At 40.9% G+C, this 18,976-nt stretch overlaps 1 protein-coding gene across 3 annotated transcripts; it reads right to left on the bottom strand.

The window, feature by feature from the left end:
• Positions 1–11,746: 11,746 nt before the first annotated feature.
• Positions 11,747–18,631, bottom strand: LOC134198532 (collagen triple helix repeat-containing protein 1-like). 3 transcript variants are annotated; one of them, XM_062667946.1, is made up of 5 exons: positions 18,507–18,631; positions 17,778–17,884; positions 16,922–17,047; positions 12,394–12,675; positions 11,747–12,334 (listed from the first exon to the last, which is right to left on the bottom strand). In XM_062667946.1, exons 2-5 carry the CDS (start codon positions 17,865–17,867, stop codon positions 11,963–11,965), a joined length of 870 nt encoding a protein of 289 aa, XP_062523930.1. In that variant the 5' UTR covers positions 17,868–17,884; positions 18,507–18,631; the 3' UTR covers positions 11,747–11,962. The 3 variants fall into 3 exon arrangements, 2 of the variants coding, with proteins under 2 accessions (XP_062523930.1, XP_062523931.1); XR_009972856.1 differs by lacking the exons at positions 11,747–12,334; positions 12,394–12,675 and adding an exon at positions 16,391–16,855; XM_062667947.1 differs by lacking the exons at positions 17,778–17,884; positions 18,507–18,631 and having other exon boundaries at positions 16,922–17,220.
• Positions 18,632–18,976: the final 345 nt, after the last annotated feature.

Genomic DNA, 18,976 nt, shown 5'->3' with positions numbered 1-18,976 from the left:
GTACAGTGACGTAACGACATAATCGTCACTGTGTGCGTGGGCGCGCAGCTCATCTGCCTATGGCGTGTAATCAGTCTCAAAATTACGCCAGTATCTTTTGCTTTCTGAGATTGGTCGTAGACTCAATGAGACCGGTCGTACATTCAATGAGGTCGGTCTTACATTCATCGTTGGTCATACATTAAACGAGATCGGTCGTACCTGTATGTCTTCATGTCTGAAATTGGATCCAAATAACTTTTTTAATTAAACAATGTTAACTATTTAACTTATCCAAAGACTGTCACAACGAGTAGACGTTTACATGTGCAGTATTACTAATAAACATGTACACTTGCAACATGGTTGTGGGAATAAAAAAGATATGGATAGATACCCATGTTGTCTGTCTAGTGTTAGAAGAGGATGCCATCAATTGTCTACCTTAGAACGCTGGGAATTAGGCCACTTCCATCTACATGTGCTAAAAGGGTAACTAAGACTGATTTTATCCAACTTTCGACAACAAATGTAATCAATAAGCTTGTGACGCTAGAAGGTAAGTCTTGCTACCACTATCACTGGCTTGATATTATGTAGTTTAGCTCTAAATAATGTGATAGCTATTCAGGTACATAAATCATTTTGTGACCATCAGTTGGGTGTGCTACTGTATTTATTTAATTGTTGCAATGTTGATTCAGCGATGACTGTTAGGTTAGCTGATGCCTGCTATTTTACATAGTAATATATGTACAAATCTTCAAAATTTTGGTAAGTTTGGTTTGTCAATCACCCCTTTAACTAATAATTAAATTAATTAATTTTTGTAATTAATTTTTATATATTTACTATTTATAATTTATTTATACTAAAAATAAATTTAATTATATATAGTGTTTTTGAATATCCTTTCTTGGTATGTTAATATAATACTTCTTAATGCATAATAAACTATATGGTTTGCCTAAACCATAATTAAAATCCGAAGGCAATTGATCCTATCCTTTTCTAACACCAGAAAGACAACATACATAAATGGCCATCTATCTCTGATTCTCACAACCATGTTGCAAATGTGCATGTATATAGTACGTACTAATGCTGCACATGTAAACTTCTACTCGTTGTGACAATCTTTGAGAAAGTTAGATAGTTGATATTGTTTAGGAAGTTTTTTCTCAGAATCCAACTCCAGACATGAAGACATTTAAGTGCGACCGATCACATTAAATGTAGGACCAACCTCATTGAATGTATGACCGACCTCATTGAATGTACGACCAACCTCATTGACTTTACATCCGACCTCGTTAATTTTACGACCGACCTCATTGAGTCTACAACCAACCCCAGTAAGCAAAAGATACTATTGGCGTAATTTTGACACTGATTACACACCATAATCTGCTACTTACATGAAAGTTGATATTTAAACTATAAACGCGAGTTTGTCATTAACCAGTTACCTTATCTCTTGATTGGATTATTTACCAACGTCGTTGATTAGTAACATAATTGCATTAATTAACTAACATTATACTTAGCCTCGAACTTCCAGACCAGAGAGCGCGCGAACTCTAGTCTGGACCAAGTCGATACTAAAATGATTTCGGAAGTCCTTATCAAAAAGGTAGTCTAATAGCCTAGGGTCGCTATACCTAGTTCAATAATGAGATAAAAAGATAACGGGCTTGCATTACACAAACATATCATTAGTGCATGCAATGAGATCTCACGAACGAAGAAGAGACGTCTGTCGTGTTTGCGGCGATATCTTGGTGTACGGCTGGACACGACGACTCTTTGATTCTGCGGCAGGGACGTTGGCTAGAACGCTAGCTAGTGTAACTGCTCGACCAGTTGTCAATGGTGATGGTCTACCGACGCTGCTGGTGCCGGACCTGTCAACGTAAGCTTGAAAAGATCGAAGAACTGGTGCTCAAACTAAAACCTCAGGACTACCATACACGAAAGAATAGCATCCTTGCTTGATACGAGAATTGCGTTCAGAGCTTGCTCCTATAATAGCAGCTGATAACTCCTTAGTTAGGAGACCGTTATCTGATCTTTCATGAGAGATTTCAGCGAAGAAAGAACAAGAACAATCGGATGTTTAGCGAAAAGATTTACTCCAGCTGTACGTAGCTCATGGGTCACTATAGGGAGGACTTGGAAGATAGTAGACTTTACAAAAGCAGTCGCAAATGTAGCGAATACATCTCGTCCATTCAGAAGGTACTCCACCGTCGTTAGCTGTTCAGGATGCAGTGACGCAATTCCCAATGTCGCAGACGCCTTGGCGAAAGCCGTGGTAAGAACACTCTCGCTCGCAATGCTACTGGCACTTGTGGCCATGATTAGATGTATAGTATGTCACCCTGAACGCGTTTTAGACATGTGTATGATGCGAGCTTGCACTTAGGCGCAACTAGGATTTCACACGCTCGTAATCAGCATTAGTGGACTTAGCATAAAGAATTATTGCTAAGCCCATCAGAATTTAAAACCGAGATTCAAATTGTAGGAGCTGATTGGCTTAGAAGGCTATTTCCGAAATCATTTTAGTATCGACTTGGTCCAGACTAGAGTTCGTGCGCGTCGCGCGCTCTCTGGTCTGGAAGTTCCAGGCTACCTTATACTAACAGCAGTTATATTATTCGTTTAAACACAAACTTTTAGATTTGATTTATTAAATTTATTAATTAATTGAATGTTTCAGCAATTATATTACGCAACAAAATGACTTGGAATATACGGGATACACACTGACCCGTATATAGATACAAGTGGCGCAACGAACAACGCCAAATGCGCACAGCAGAGGAAACGTTCAAACATAAAGAAACCAACCTAGAGAAACAAGCATGTTTGTTTATTAGAAATTATGGCAAAAAGGAGCAAGAGATTCGAGAAAGATGTAAAATGACGAAACGGAAGGCTAATCGTCTCTCTACTGAATGAAACGGCGAGTCGTTATAAGCAAAGACAGGTGTGTATGGTACGTGTGCGTGCGTGCATGGGTGAGTGCGTGCATGCAGACAATCTGTATTTACATTAAGTTGATATTAAAGATTTCAACAAGAGTTATTTAAGTAATTATATTATGCAACAATTGGGTGATTCAATTTTTAATTAATTTAATTAAAAAGAAATTGAAAATATATAGCATGCAGCACATGCAAATTACCAGGGTGGACTGGTAATGGAGCAATGTCTATGGGTCCAACAGGACTTAGGTGTGAGACTGGTACACAAGTTGAGTTGTCACTGCATTTATACTTGCACAAGCCTTTCTTAGCTGCAACAAGCAGAGTAACATAGTCGAACTGCTTATTGTAACGAAAGCCACAACAAGAATGACATACCACTAGATACGTAGCACAATTGACATACAGTTTGATACGTAGCAACTACGATTTGACGTGTGTAGTTAACTACGTAGCACAAAAGTCATCAGTCACACAGAAGTTCACAACTCAACTTTACTTTTGAGGTGGTGGCATTTCTGTGATTATTACTCGTGACACAGAATCCAAGCCAAGATAAGTGATGCCTTGCTCTTTTCGGCTGTCATCAGAACAGTACCCAATGCGAAATTCGATGTCAACCCTGTCACGTGACGTTGTCATATGACAAATACCACCGATTTGGTGTGGATAATGAGAATTGCCTTTCTGACCCTCATACACTACGCCATCAATTGGTGGTTGGCATTCTTCTCCATCAAATGTAAAGTACCATCGAGCACAAACAACAGTTGATTTTATAGTCGAATTATTGAGCATCGTTCGTAGAGTTCCTCCGAACTCCACCTGTAGTGCTGATTCATTACGAGATTTATTGAATGGACAGCTCTAATACATTACATTAAAGTGATATTATCAATTGTATACTCACTAATTTTATTTCTTACGATTAATGTTCCATTTCGTTCGTTTGAACCTCCAGTCTGAGTACATTGCTTCCAGTTTACGTGCATTGGAGGTGGGGGTCTTGGTGGTCTCATGCTTGGCTGCCCTTTCTCCCCTTTCGCGCCTCGTTCACCCATTGGACCTGCTAAACCTGGTTGACCCTGTAGACCTGGTGGACCTGGTGGACCTGGAAAACCAGGAAGTCCAGGCGGACCAGACTGACCATCTCTTCCAGGCTCTCCCATTTCTCCTTTTTCTCCGACACATTCGCAATGTTTTAGTAGCTAGAGTAAGAGATTACATTGGATTGTGACATTACCTGTTTAAATCTAGAAGTCTCAGGGTAATTGTTGCCAGTTTTGATATTGATAAAACAAAATAAGATTTCTTTTATAATTTTATAATGCTTTTTGCAGCCATGATCAACAGGACAATATTAAAAGTCAGTAATACATGGGCACTCTCAAGCCAATGGAGACAACACTGTAGATTATCACTCTTACACAAAACTAGTGTTCAAGTTTGCATGTCTCATCTTTGGAAAGACCACAGACTCTGGAATAATCAACATATTGCAAGCGAACAAAGACGACACACTACCACAATTTCAAATTGTTGGCATATCAATGCCTGCCCTCACTGCAATTGGATCATCGAAGTCAAATATGAGATCCTTGTGATTATATACAACTACAAGCATTATGGAGGCATAACAACACTAAAGCGAGATTTGTCCATTTTTTTCAAAGTCTACATTTACCTTCACTGAACACGGGTGTTACTTTTGCACTTTGATTGACTTGAAAAGATATTGTCTAACACTGTTACAGCGTTATTAAAAGGCAACAAAACTTATGTTTGTTTGATAGGCATAACATCGCCTCAGTAACATTCACAATACCCCACCACAGGAACACATTATGCCATGTCGCTAAGACAATAGACAGCTTAACAGGACTCCATGTCTAAATTTATATCCATTGACTGCATCAAATAGTTTCAATCAAGTAGTTAGAGCTAGTAGCCCTAAGCTTACTTTCACATCTCTGCATACTTATCTTTGGAAAGACACACCTTGCAATTCTGCAGACTAAGAACACAATATATATGTTTGAATGTAGTGTGTGTGTGTGTGTGTGTGTGTGTGTGTGTGTGTGTGTGTGTGTGTGTGTGCGTGTGTGTGTGTGTGTGTGCGCGCGCGCGTGTACGTGAAAATGTTTTCTTTGACTCAATGAGAGTCCAAAACTATATCTTCAAAGCCAAGGATGCAATAAACCTAACAGATTTTGTTGCTACAGTTTCTTTGCACAAGGCAGACCAGCTTAAGGTTGAAACTGCATTTCATGCTTATCACAAGTGAGAAACCTGTTTGTTATTTGTGGCAATAAAGATAGTCCCATTACTGACCTCATAAACAGCAATTTGCCATCTTCTCCACTTTTACAAAACTGCAATCGAGCATTAATATTTCTTTCACCTCCATTGGCTAGTCTGGTTGAGATGGTGGACTTCTTCGCTCAATTGCAACCGCGCCAATCAGAAGCTCCGCCTTGGGAAGACGGCCAATCGGTAATGACAATGCTAATACATTACGACGATACTATTGCGCGTGTAGGTGCAGGGTTAATGAGTAAAGTAATGACATTTACATCTTGTGGAGGTGTTATAGTGTGGGAGCTCTTGTATGAATCAGTGCTCTAGCTAGACTGGCCGTCCAATGTTAGCTGGTAAGGATGACTTCCGAGAAATGCCTGTGACGTTAGAGCCATGCTACTGCCGTATCCGTGTCTCTAGTCTGCGTGCAGCTACGACGATATTATTGCGCATGGAAGTGCAGGGCTAATGAGCATAGTGCTGACATTTACATCTTGTGAGGTGTTACAGTGTGGAAGCTTTTGTATGAATCAGTGCTCTAGCTAGACTGGCCGTCCAGTGTTAACTGGTAAGGATGAATTCCGAGAAGTACCCGTGACGCTAGAGCCATGCTACTGCCGTATCCGTGTCTCTAGTATGCGTGCAGCTACTATTTGAAGCCACTTCAAATGCGTTACCTTTACTTCCTTGTCCCTCATTATCATCGTGGTTTCCAACACCTAGGTCGCTCATCCTTCATGTTCAAACATCTGTAGCCGATACTAGAGCCGTCTAGGGCTTATAACTGCAATCAATGACTTCTGGTAATATTTAGGGTGTATGCTTGTATTTACCTCGTTGAAGTCACTGATTAGAGATCTTGTCTCTGCACTCTGTATAGCGCCAAGGGCTTGCAGCTGCTTTTGTTGGTGAATCGGAATTGTTTACATGATATCCATTGTGAACCGAAAAATGCAGATGTCCGTACGTTTATACATCCGCGATAGCGCGACCAGTGGCGCTCTAGGAAAGGTCAACTGCAGTTCCTTCTTGATGCTAGATAAGCTGTCTTTGTTGCGCCCTGATTGTACACTTGTCTGAAGATACTGACTTCTAGGTGTATTGTAAGCAGACTGTCTGCCGTACATGACATAAATAGTAACGAGCATTAATTAATTAATTCTGCACTTGTCCAAGGTACAAAGTGAGAGCAAACTACCTACCGTAGATGACATAAAATCGCGGAACGTTTTAATTACACATGCCCAACTGGTTGTCAAATCATTTACGTACCTAGTTTTAGCTAATAACTGTGAGACTCGCTTAGAGAGTCTCCAGACCACTTTTCTCCCCGCCCTCCCCGCCACCTCATGTGCCAGAAAGCAATCTGCATGGCACCGAGGCTATATTGCAGTACGTAGTGCTAAGTAATTTATTCCAATTAATAATTAGTAATTTGCTTGATCCCTGCACGGCAAAGGGAAACAAGGAATATTTGCACGAAAGCACCAATCCTAACATCAGGATTTAGGTTAATTAAAATGCCATCAATGGACACCTCAGTGGCATCAGTGGTAAGTGATTGCCACACAAGTGACTGAGCAAAGGCTGTCGATGTCAGCCAGATGAACACAATAGCCGAGATAGAAAGGGTGAATTTCATCTTCAAATGTAGTTGCACACCTGTACACAAACAAGGATATCACATCAATATGGCCCGGTGGAACACAGTATATAGCTCCATGCCAATTGGTGTGTGTCGTGCCAATAATGAGTCCATTGTATCTTAATTGTCGATCTAGCGAATGCATGGTCCTCAAAGTTGCTCATACACTTGCAAGCATGTAGAACTTAGCAAGAAAACTTGATTGCCCGGCTTTCTCTAGAAACCACTTGTCAGGTGTTGCTAGACTGACCTTCTAACACAAGAAACTTTGCCTGCATGTAACATCATTGCTCGTAGACTTTAATTCAACGTGCCTATAAGCTCATTCCTCGGTCGTGCTATATTTTTCTTTCAATCTTGTTCCTTACAACTTGCTACACTAATCTATAATTCGGTGGCAGGTGAAATGGATGCTTGTGTTGGGCAGCTGCGAAAGCGTCAGTCCTTGGAAATCACGAAACTGCCGCATGCATCGCACTTTCGCTAGCTCGTTCTCTCTCTCTCTTGCGTTCTTGCACGTAATGCAGCTTTACGATCGTTCGCGTTGTGCAACAGCGACGTCCAAAGAAAGGTTGCGCCATGCACAAATCGCATGCGACGTTCAGTGCAGCGATAATCACCTCACCTCAATTAATTGTAGCACACACTGAAATCTTTTGTATAGATAGAGACGGAGGAGACCAGTCGGTTGTCTCGCTTCAGACAAGAAACGTTGCAATGCTTCGCTGTCGCGCAAATGACCGGCTGTGCGACAGTTTAGGATATTTATATTTACTAGCCGGCACCCGGCAAGTCCGAGCGCACGGGGTGGGCATTGGAAATCGAGCCCGCCCCTCGCCAACTTTACTTCGCGCCTACAGCGTGACGCAACTTCCGCGACGGAACAGACCCACCCGAGTCGAGTGCCCCAGAGGGGTCCTTTGCGAGTCGAGCGCGAGCCAATTGAAATCGTACCCGCTTGGCAGTGTCGTTGCGTCAATCGTCCCGCCACACTGTGTGCGTACGGACGGAAGCGGCTCTAGCACCGTTATAGTATAGGATATGTGATGTCTGACGAAATCATGGTTTGGGAACTTTGATATGAGCTATCTGTTATCTGTACCATTGGTAGTGTTAGATTGGTGGTTGTACCCAAGCAGTCAAAGCTGTCAGGCCAATAGCTCGAGTTCTTTTTCATAACTATAGCTGACATTCCTCAGACGCTTTTTAATTTATTAATTTACTAATTTATAAATTTTATAATTTATTAATTGAATTTGTTAAGCAAATCTAGTATAATGTACAGCATGCATGCCTTTCGAGGCCAGGTTGATAGTTCTGTTTTAGTCTGTGTGTCTGTTTTCTGTTCCAGCCTGTACTAAGTCTGCCTGCATGTCTCTCTGTCTTGTGTCTGGACGGATACTTGTAGCTGCTTTCACTAGGCAGAGTGTACACTAGACTTCTACACTACTCCAAGTTTGGTAACAACTTGTATTTGGTAAAAATGTTTTTCGTCACACAACAGAAATGAACCCAATATATACAAGAGATACACTGGCCTGTCTTACAGTACTGTACTTACACGTACAGTGACGTGACGACATCAGCGTCACTGTGTGCGTGCGTGTTTGTGCGTGTTTGCGCGTGTATGCGCGCAGCTCATCTGCCTATGGCGTGTAATCAGTCTCAAAATTACGCCAGTATCTTTTGCTTTCTGAGATTGGTCGTAGACTCAATGAGACCGGTCGTACATTCAATGAAGTCGGTCTTACATTCATCGTTGGTCATACATTAAACGAGATCGGTCGTACCTTTATGTCTTCATGTCTGAAGTTGGATCCAAATAACTTTTTAAGTAAACAATATTAACTATTTAACTTATTCAAAGATTGTCACAACGAGTAGACGTTTACATGTGCAATATTACTAATAAACATGCACACTTGCAACATGGTTGTGAGAATCAAAAAGGATATGGCTATATATCCATGTTGTCTGTTTAGTGTTAGAAGAGGATGCCATCAATTATCTACCTTAGAACGCCGGGAATTAGGCAACTTCCATATACATGTGCCAAAAGAGTAACTAAGACTAATCTTATCCAACTTTCGACAACAAATGCAATCAATAAGCCTCTGACGCTAGAAGGTAAGTCTTTCTACCACTATCACTGCTTTAATATTATGTAGTTTAGCTCTAAATAATGTGATAGCTATTCAGGTATATAAATCATTTTGTGACCATCAGTTGGGTGTGCTACTGTATTTATTTAATTGTTGCTATGTTGATTCAGAGATGACTGTTAGGTTAGCTGATGCCTGCTATTATATATAGTAATATATGTACAAATGTCCAAAATTTTGGTAAGTTTGGTTTCTCAAACACACCTTTGACTAATAATTAAATTAATTAATTTTTGTAATTACTTTTTATATATTTACAATATATAATTTATTTATATTAAAAATAAATTTAATTATATATAGTGTTTTTGAATATCCTTTTTTGGTATGTTAATATAATACTTCTTAATTCATCATAAACTATGTGGTTTGCCTAAACCATATTTAAAATCTGAAGGCAACTGATCCTATCCTTTTCTAACACCAGACAGACAACATACATAAATGGCCATCTATCTCTGATTCTCACAACCATGTTGCAAGTGTGCAAGTATAGAGTACGTAGTAATGCTACACATGTAAACGTCTACTCGTTGTGACAATCTTTGAGAAAGTTAGATAGTTAATATTGTTTTAGGAAGTTATTGTCTGAATCCAACTGCAGACATGAAGACATTTATGTACGACAGACCTCATTAAATGTAGGACCAACCTCATTGAATGTATGACCGACCTCATTGAATGTACGACCAACCTCATTGACTTTACGACCGACCTCGTTAATTTTACGACCGACCTCATTGAGTCTGCGACCAACCACAGTAAGCAAAAGATACTATTGGCGTAATTTTGAAACTGATTACACACCATAATCTGCTATTTACATAAAAGTTGATATTTAAACTTTCAACGTGAGTTTGTCATTAACCAGTTACCTTATCTCTTGATTGGATTATTTACCAACGTCGTTGATTAGTAACATAATTGCATTAATTAACTAACATTATACTTAGCCTCGAGCTTCCAGACCAGAGAGCGCGCGAACTCTAGTCTGGACCAAGTCGATACTAAAATGATTTCGGAAGTCCTTATCAAAAAGGTAGTCTAATAGCCTAGGGTCGCTATACCTAGGTCAATATGAGATGAAAAGATAACGGGCTTGCATTATACAAACATATCATTAGTGCATGCAATGAGATCTCACGAACGAAGAAGAGACGTCTGTCGTGTTTGCGGCGATATCTTGGTGTACGGCTGGACACGACGACTCTTTGATTCTGCGGCAGGGACGTTGGCTAGAACGCTAGCTAGTGTAACTGCTCGACCAGTTGTGAAAGTTGATGGTCTACCGACGCTGCTGGTGCAGGACCTGTCAACGAAAGCTTGAAAAGATCGAAGAACTGGTGCTCAAACTAAAACCTCAGGACTACCATACACGAAAGAATAGCATCCTTGCTTGATACGAGAATTGCGTTCAGAGCTTGCTTTTGTAATAGCAACTGATAACCCCTTAGATAGGAGGCCGGTTACCTGATCTCTTATGAGAGATTTCAGCGGAGAAAGAACAAGAACAATTGGATGTTTAGCGAAAAGATTTACTCCAGCTGTACGCAGCTCATGCGTCACTATAGGGAGGACTTGGAAGATAGTAGACTTTACAAAAGCAGTTGCAAATGTAGCGAATACATCTCGTCCATTCAGAAGGTACTCCACCGTCGTTCGCTGTTCAGGATGCAGTGACGCAATTCCCAGTGTCGCAGACGCCTTGGTGAAAGCCGTGGTAAGAACACTCTCGTTCGCAATGCTGCTGGCACTTGTGGCCATGATTAGATGTATAGTATGTCACCAGGAACGCGTTTTAGACATATGTATGACGCGTGCTTGCACTTAGACGCCACAAGGATTTCACTCGCTCGTAATCAGCGTTAGTGCACTTAGCATAAACAATTATTGCTAAGCCAATCAGAATTTAAAACCGAGATTCAGGTTGTAGGAGCTGATTGACTTAGAAGGCTATTTCCTAAATCATTTTAGTATCGACTTGGTCCAGACTAGAGTTCGTGCGCGTCGCGCGCTCTCTGGTCTGGAAGTTCCAGGCTACCTTATACTAACGCAGTTATATTACTGGTTTAAACACAAACTTTTAGATTTAATTTATTAAATTTATTAATTAATTAAATGTTTCAGCAATTATATTTCACAACAAAATGACCCGTAATATACGGGATACACACTAATCCGTACATAGATGCAAGTGGCGCAACGAACAACGCCAAATGCGCGCAGCAGAGGAAACGTCCAAACATAAAGAAACCAACCTAGAGAAACTAGCATGTTTGTTTATTGGAAATTATGGCACAAAGGAGCAAGAGATTCGAGAAAGATGTCAAATGACGAAACGGAAGGCTAATCGTCTCTCTACTGAATGAAACGGCGAGTCGTTATAAGCAAAGACAGGTGTGTATGGTACGTGTGCGTGCGTGCATGGGTGAGTGCGTGCATGCAGACAATCTGTATTTACATTAAGTTGATATTAAAGATTTCAACAAGAGTTATTTAAGTAATTGAATTATGCAACAATTGGGTGATTTAATTTTTAATTAATTAACTTAGAAAAATTGGAAATATATAGCATGCAGCACATGCAAATTATCAGGGTGGACTGGTAATGGAGCAATGTCTATGGGTCCAACAGGACTTAGGTGTGAGACTGGTACACAAGTTGAGTTGTCACTGCATTTATACTTGCACAAGTCTTTCTTAGCTGCAACAAGCAGAGTAACATAGTCGAACTGCTTATTGTAACGAAAGTCACAACAAGAATGACATACAACTAGATACGTAGCACAATTGACATACAGTTTGATACGTAGCAACTACGATTTGACGTGTGTAGCTGACTACGTAGCACGAAAGTCATCAGTCACACAAGAGTTCACAACTCAAATTCACTTTTGAGGTGGTGGCATTTCTGTGATTATTACTCGCGAAACAGAATCCAAGCCAAGATAAGTGATGCCTTGCTCTTGTCGGCTGTCATCAGAACAGTGCCCAATGCGAAATGCGATGTCAACCCTGCCACGTGGCGTTGTCATATGACAAATACCACCGATTTGGTGCGGATAATGAGAAATGCCTTTCTGATCCTCATGCACTACGCCATCAATTGGTGGTTGGCATTCTTCTCCATCAAATGTAAAGTACCATCGAGCACAAACAGCAGTTGCTTTTGTAACCGAATAATTGAGCATCGTTCGTAGAGTTCCTCCGAACTCCACGTGTAGTGCTGATTCATTACGAGATTTATTGAATGGACAGCTCTAATACATTACATTAAAGTGATATTATCAATTTTATACTCACTACTTTTATTTCTTACGATTAATGTTCCATTTCGTTCGTCTGAACCTCCAGTCTGAGTACATTGTTTCCAGTTTACGTGCATTGGAGGTGGGGGCCTTGGTGGTCTCATACTTGGCTGCCCTTTCTCCCCTTTCACGCCTCGTTCACCCATTGGACCTGCTAAACCTTGTTGACCTGATAGACCTGGTGGACCTGGTGGACCTGGAAAACCAGGAAGTCCAGGGGTACCAGATTGACCATCTCTTCCAGGCTCTCCCATTTCTCCTTTTTCTCCGACACATTCACAATGTTTTGGTGGCTAGAGTAAGAGATTACATTTGATTGTGACATTAACTATTTAAATCTAGAAGTCTCCGGGTAATTATTGCCAGTTTTGATATTGATGAAACAAAATAAGATTTATTTCTATAATTTTATAATGCTTTTTGCAGCCATGATCAGCAGAACAATATTCCAAGTCAGTAATACATGCGCACTCTCAAGCCAATGGAGACAACACTGTAGATTATCACTCTTACACAAAACTAGTGTTCAAGTTTGCATGTCTCATCTTTGGAAAGATTACAGGTTCTGAAATAATCAACATATTGCAAGGCAACAAAGGCGACACATTACCACAATTTCAAATTGTTGGCATATCAATGCCTGCCTTCACTGCAATTGGATCATTGAAGTCAAATATGAGATCCTTGTGATTATATACAACTACAACCATTTTGGAGGCATAACAACACTAAAGCGAGATCTGTCCATTTTTTCAAAGTCCACATTTACCTCCACTGAACACGAGTGTTTCTTTTGCGCTTTGATTGACTTGAAAATGATATTCTCTAACATTGTTACAGTGTTATTAAGAGGCAAAAAAATTTATGTTTGTTTGATAGGTATAACATCACCACAGTAACATTCACAATACCCACCACAGGAACATATCATGCCATGTCGCTAAGACAATAGACAGCTTAACAGGACTCCATGTCTAAATTTATATCCATTGACTGCATCAAATAGTTTCAATCAAGTAATTAGAGCTAGTAGCCCTAAGCTTACTTTCACATCTTTGCATAATTATCTTTGGAAAGACACACCTTGCAATTCTGCAGACTAAGAACACAATATATATGTATGAATGTAGTGTGTGTGTGTGTGTGTGTGTGTGTGTGTGTGTGTGTGTGTGCGTGCGCGCGCGTGTGTGTGTGTGTGTGTGTGTGTGTGTGTGTGTGTGCGTGCGTGCGTGTGTGTGTGTGTGTGTGTGTGTGTGTGTGTGTGTGTGTGTGTGTGTGTGTTTGCGTATGTGTGTGTGTGCGCGTGCACGTGTGTGAGTGCCTGCTTGCAAATTTTTTTCTTTGACTCAATGAGAGTCCAAAACCATACCTTCAAAGCCAATGATGCAATAAACCTAACGGACTTTGTTGCTACAGTTTCTTTGCACAAGGCAGACCAGCTTAGAGTTGAAATGGCATTTCAAGCTTATCAGAAGTGAGAAACCTGTTCGTCATTTGTGGCAATGAAGATAGCCCCATTACTGGCCCCATATACAGCCATTTGCCATCTTCTCCACTTTTACAAAACTGCAATCGAGCATTAATATTTCTTTCACCTCCATTGGCTAGTCTGGTTGAGATGGTGGACTTCTTCTAGTTGATTGGAAATACTTCTGGTGGACTTGAGGCCTCGCGTTATAGTTGATCTCCCGCCTTAATTTAGCCTCACCACAGACGCAGTGTGGATTGCAGCCCGGATGCGCCACTACGTCTGGTCTGGTACCGCCCCTTGCGGTCAGCGTTAATCGTGTTCCTAGGTACATGATTAGTGTCAGGTCCAAATGTACGTTGTCGGCGTAGTAGATTACAGGAAACGACTGTCGCGTGGGATCTTCGCTAATTAGCGTCCAGTACGTAGGCAGCAGTCCAATGCGTTTCAGTAGAGCTATATGACGCATTGCAGCGTCAACTGAGAACCTGTGTACGCCGTTCGATACACAGCAAATGCCATTTCTGATCCGCCATTTTACCGCTACGCTCTCTAACGTAGCTGCAATCTCTTACTAACGCTTGACAGCGGCCTAAAATTGCAATATCGACAAGTACAAAAGCTAGAAAAATGTCAAAGTCCAATTGAAAGCTCAGTTCCTAGCTAATAACATTATGACACGTGCTGAAGATTTTGATTATAAACTTACTCCCGCCCAGGAAGGCGGTACCACATCAGACGTAGTGGTGATGGCATCGAATCCGGGGCTGCAATCCACACTGCGTCTGGGGCGAGGCTAGCTCTAATTAATTACCAATGGTAACTGTTCGGGACACTGGTTGTGGTAACAGTGGTTGCCATAACTGGTCCTCGCATTAGTTGTTGTTGTTGCAGTAGTAGTTTCGGCATTGTCGTAAGTGGTCCTGCACCCTACCGGCCTAACTCTAACCCCTCACTCTCATTCTAGCCCCAGAGCAGTCATGGCTAAGATCAGGTCTCGCGTTACAAAGAAAAGAAACGTCTCGGTATGGGCGAGACTCACACTGTGTTGCTATATAGTACTGATGAATCACTACCATAAAAAAGGAAACAATTAAGCTATAGCAACTAATGACATGATTGCAGTTGCACTTGTTTTTGCTCAGGCTAAAGAAATAAATTGGCTGCTGGCTTTTTTTTCTACCAGACCCCGTTTAGTGGTGAGTATGGACAATGGCCTGTCTTTCTAAACTGTACAACCTTCAAAGGAGAGACGGCAGTTGAGATATGGTGGGGGAGGTACGTGTTCAAGAACTCCATCACCTCCACTAGATTAGCATGTTGAGTCAACCAGATTAGCAAGTAGAGATAAAGAAATGCATCTGTGGAACGTCACAAACTTGTGATGCCTATCTAATAGAAACAGTCTTTTACTGTAGAATTGACAAACCTGAAACAAAGAGTGTTTGAAGAAAAGCCAAATAAGAGCGTAGGCATGGGCTACTGTTAGTTCAATTTAACTTCAAACTTCGAACATTCACTCTATAGTTTTGCTATGTGGTCCTATTGCAGCAATTAATTAATTAACTTAAATAATTTATTAAGTTCTTAGCCGAAAACTCACGACGTGGCATTTCATTTTTGTAGAGTTTAGACGTAGTATCTAATATAAGTAGGTACCAAGAGACGTATGACTGCATATCAAAGACAAGTACTTGCACGTGGAGTCCATTCATTATCTACTGATTGATTTACTCAAAGAGGACGCTCTAATTTGGTTGTGGATCTAGCTGCTAGGTGTAGCTTCTACCATTAGGCAATTAGCTGTTCATTAGATCAGCACCTTATTTGTCATTAACACTTTCTTGGTGTCTCCAACCTCCAACCCAGGGTGTCAGTTCAAGAATGAAATCAAACACTCTATACTGATTACGCGCTTGCATCTGCTACGCAATTCTTAGTGTGAAGCCCTGGCAGTTTGTGTGACGGACATTGTCATGTGATCTGTACTTCTCTCAATTGGAACTGCATGGGTTACCATCCCTGCTGATTCTAATTTCTCAAAGTCACTAAAACGTTTCGTTTAAGATTCCTTTGAGGTGTACTTTCTTTATAGATTAGGTCTCTTTGAATTACTCATTTGTTATTAGACACCAAACTGCAACACACAACTACCTACCAAACAGAACTCTAAAAAACCGCCACTAGACTACTTACTGTCAATGTCTGGAACATGAAGTTCTGCCTCAGTACCTTCTCCTCCATCAGGAAACATGCGCAGAAAAGGTTCCCTACGTCTGAGCTTTCAAAGAAAAATCCCCTATCTATAGTTTTATCTATAGATGCAAAACCAGAAGTTTCAGAAACGATTTCATGAACAGTAGAATCACCGCTGACTAGGACGTATTACAATATTGTTTTAATTATTGTATTAATTAATGGAACTTTGATGTTGGTCAGTGTCAATTGTTGGTGAGACAATGTCCATTGTCTTAATGCTGTTTTTGCCTAATGATTGAATTTTTTCAATATTGCAATAAATATCTTTTATAGGTCAGAGTTATAAAACATTACTTTAAATACAGTCGGTTGATATCAACATAATAAATATTAAACTAATTGTAAGTAAAAATATTGTGTAGTATATCATTTGACAACAAATCACTATAGCAGTCATCTTTTCTAAACAACGAGAATACGTCAGCATTACTGTAAGATGTAACGCCAATGCGTAGTTTTAGTAATTAAAACACAGGATTTGAAGTGGCTTCAGTTACTGTCATGACGTCCCCTGTACAACCAAACGGCTTTGCCTGCTGTAGCTAGAGACAAAGACTGTATCGCTGGCTGATTTCCTGCAACTTCAGTGTAATAGCATTGGCGCATGAAGTTTACTTCTGACAGAAGGAACAACACCTACTCACACTCTCTTGATGGTGAAATAACACTGTAACTACGTCGACACGTTTGTATCACAGATAGCTAGCGACGAAGATTGGTGGGGGCAGATGTCACGCTTCAGTCGCCTACGTGGCACGTGCAGTGAGCGTGCCCACCCAGACAGATCAATTTTTAAACAAATATGACGCTACCTCTTCTGATGATGACGCCACTGCATCCATTGTAGTAAACGTTGTGCTCGTGAGCTCTTCAATCTCCGTCGTCGTATGGTATGTCATAGGCTCTGAGGGGTCAGTCCGTGACTCCATATACGACTTCTGGAAAGAAGAGAACGTTATCTCAGAAACGCAATACAAACATCCTTCGATCTATCTATGGCGATCGATGGACATGCACCTCATGATTCTCATGCCATTAGTGTAAGTGGTGGTTTTAGTTCAAACTCAATGTATGACAGAACAAGTGTGTCTCTGTGTGTGTGTGTGTGTGTGTGTGTGTGTGTGTGTGTGCGCGCGCGCGCGCGTGTGTGTGTGTGTGTGTGTGTGTGTGTGTGTGTGTGTGTGTGTGTGTGTGTGTGCGCGCGCGCGCTCTTGTAGTTACTATTATTCTAGATTTTCTATATACTATGCATTATAACTTGTTTTTTGCATCACGCTTGCCTTGTAAATGAACAAGCCAGTGAACATGATAATAGATCTTCCATACCAGATGTGCGTTATAAAGCCCTAACACATTCTTTAGATATGTTTTCTTTAAGTACGTTTAATACTAAGATTCCATCATATTAATTAATTGTTGGCAAAAATATAATTATATGTTACCAGTTGATACCAAAATTTATATAGCAATTATATCTTCGATCCACTTTCTGAAATAGTATAGATATCAACTGTGATAGTCCTTTTTATTCCAATTACTGTATAGTATGTAGTGCTAATTAGTTTAATTAATGGTTAGTAATTTGGTTGGCTCCTGGTAAAGGTAAGCAATGAATGTTTGCACGTATGCTAAACACAAATCAATGAACACTTTAGTGGCATCATTAACTGCAAATGTGTGTGTCGATGTTATCGACTGAACAAAGACTGGTGATGTCAGACAGATGAGCACAATGACCGACAGGGCGAATTTCATCATCAGAGGTAGTTGCACACCTGTACATAGGCAAAGAAACACATCAATATGACCCTGGGAAACACAGTTTATATAAAGCTCCTTGCCAAGTGGTGTACGTCATGCCAGTCATTAGTCTTTTGTATCCTAATTGTCTAGCGAATCGTCCCACCGAAAGTTGCACGCATGCTCGCAAGGATGCAGAACTTAACAAGAAAATGTGATAGCCGGTCTACATAAGGCTTTCTCTAGATATATTTTTCACGTGTCGCTAGACTGAACTTCTATAGCACAAGAAACTTTACTTGCACTGCCCGCCCTTAACTAAGGCGTGCCAGCCTAGGCTCATTCTTCGTGCTCGTCCATCGTGCTATCATTTCCCTTCAACCCTGTTACAAGATTGCTACGCTCATCTAGAATTCGGTGGCAGGCGAAATGGATCGAGGCAAGTGTTGCGCATTTGCGAAAGCGTCAGTGCGTGAAAATCACGAGAGCGTCGCCTGCCTTTTGCGTTCTCGGTCGCGTTCTCTCTGCATGTGTTCTTGCACGTTCTGCAGCTTTGCTATCATTGGCATTATGCACTAGCGACCGTTGCAAAGAAAAGCTGCGCCATGCACAAACCGTTCCGGCGTCGTTCCATGCAGTGATAATTATGCACATCACCTTATTTGTTGCAAACACTGAAATCGTATGTGTAGAAACGAAGGTAACAAGTCGGTTGTCTCGCTCCAGAAATGTTGCAATACTTTCGCTTTCGCGCAAGGGTCACAAATGACCAACTGTGCGACAGTCTGTGATATCTATATCTATATGAGATGCCCGTATACTTGCTGACAAAATCATGAAAATGTCTGGGAATTTGATATGAGCTATCATCTGTCAGACCAATGTTAGTGCAAGTTTAACTGCATGGTGGCTGTGCCCATGCGGTCATAAGCAGCGGAAACCTGTCAGGCCAGTGGCTCGAGACTGTCCTTCCTCAAGTGCCTAGTAATTAGTTACCTTAGTTTGCAGACTTAGTAATGTACAGGGTTCTAATGCTCTGTCAGTCTGTGTGTCTTTCTTTCTGTTTCACTCTTCCACTCTGTCTGCCTGTCTCTATGTCGTGTGTCTGTTCTAGTTAGGCACAGTAC

The sequence above is a fragment of the Corticium candelabrum genome, chromosome 2, assembly GCF_963422355.1.
Source record: "Corticium candelabrum chromosome 2, ooCorCand1.1, whole genome shotgun sequence".
Taxonomy (NCBI): domain Eukaryota; kingdom Metazoa; phylum Porifera; class Homoscleromorpha; order Homosclerophorida; family Plakinidae; genus Corticium; species Corticium candelabrum.
Note: the sequence above shows the minus strand (reverse complement) of the source record. Positions and strands in the feature narration are given on the sequence as shown.

Coding starts and splice junctions, on each gene's coding strand:
- LOC134198532 (XM_062667946.1), bottom strand. CDS start 17,867: ATGATGAAATTCGCCCTGTCGGTCATTGTGCTCATCTGTCTGACATCA. Junction 17,048..17,777: donor CATCGACACACACATTTGCA/GTTAATGATGCC, acceptor TCTTCTTTCCAG/AAGTCGTATATGGAGTCACG. Junction 12,676..16,921: donor TGGCGTCATCATCAGAAGAG/GTAGCGTCATAT, acceptor CTCTTACTCTAG/CCACCAAAACATTGTGAATG.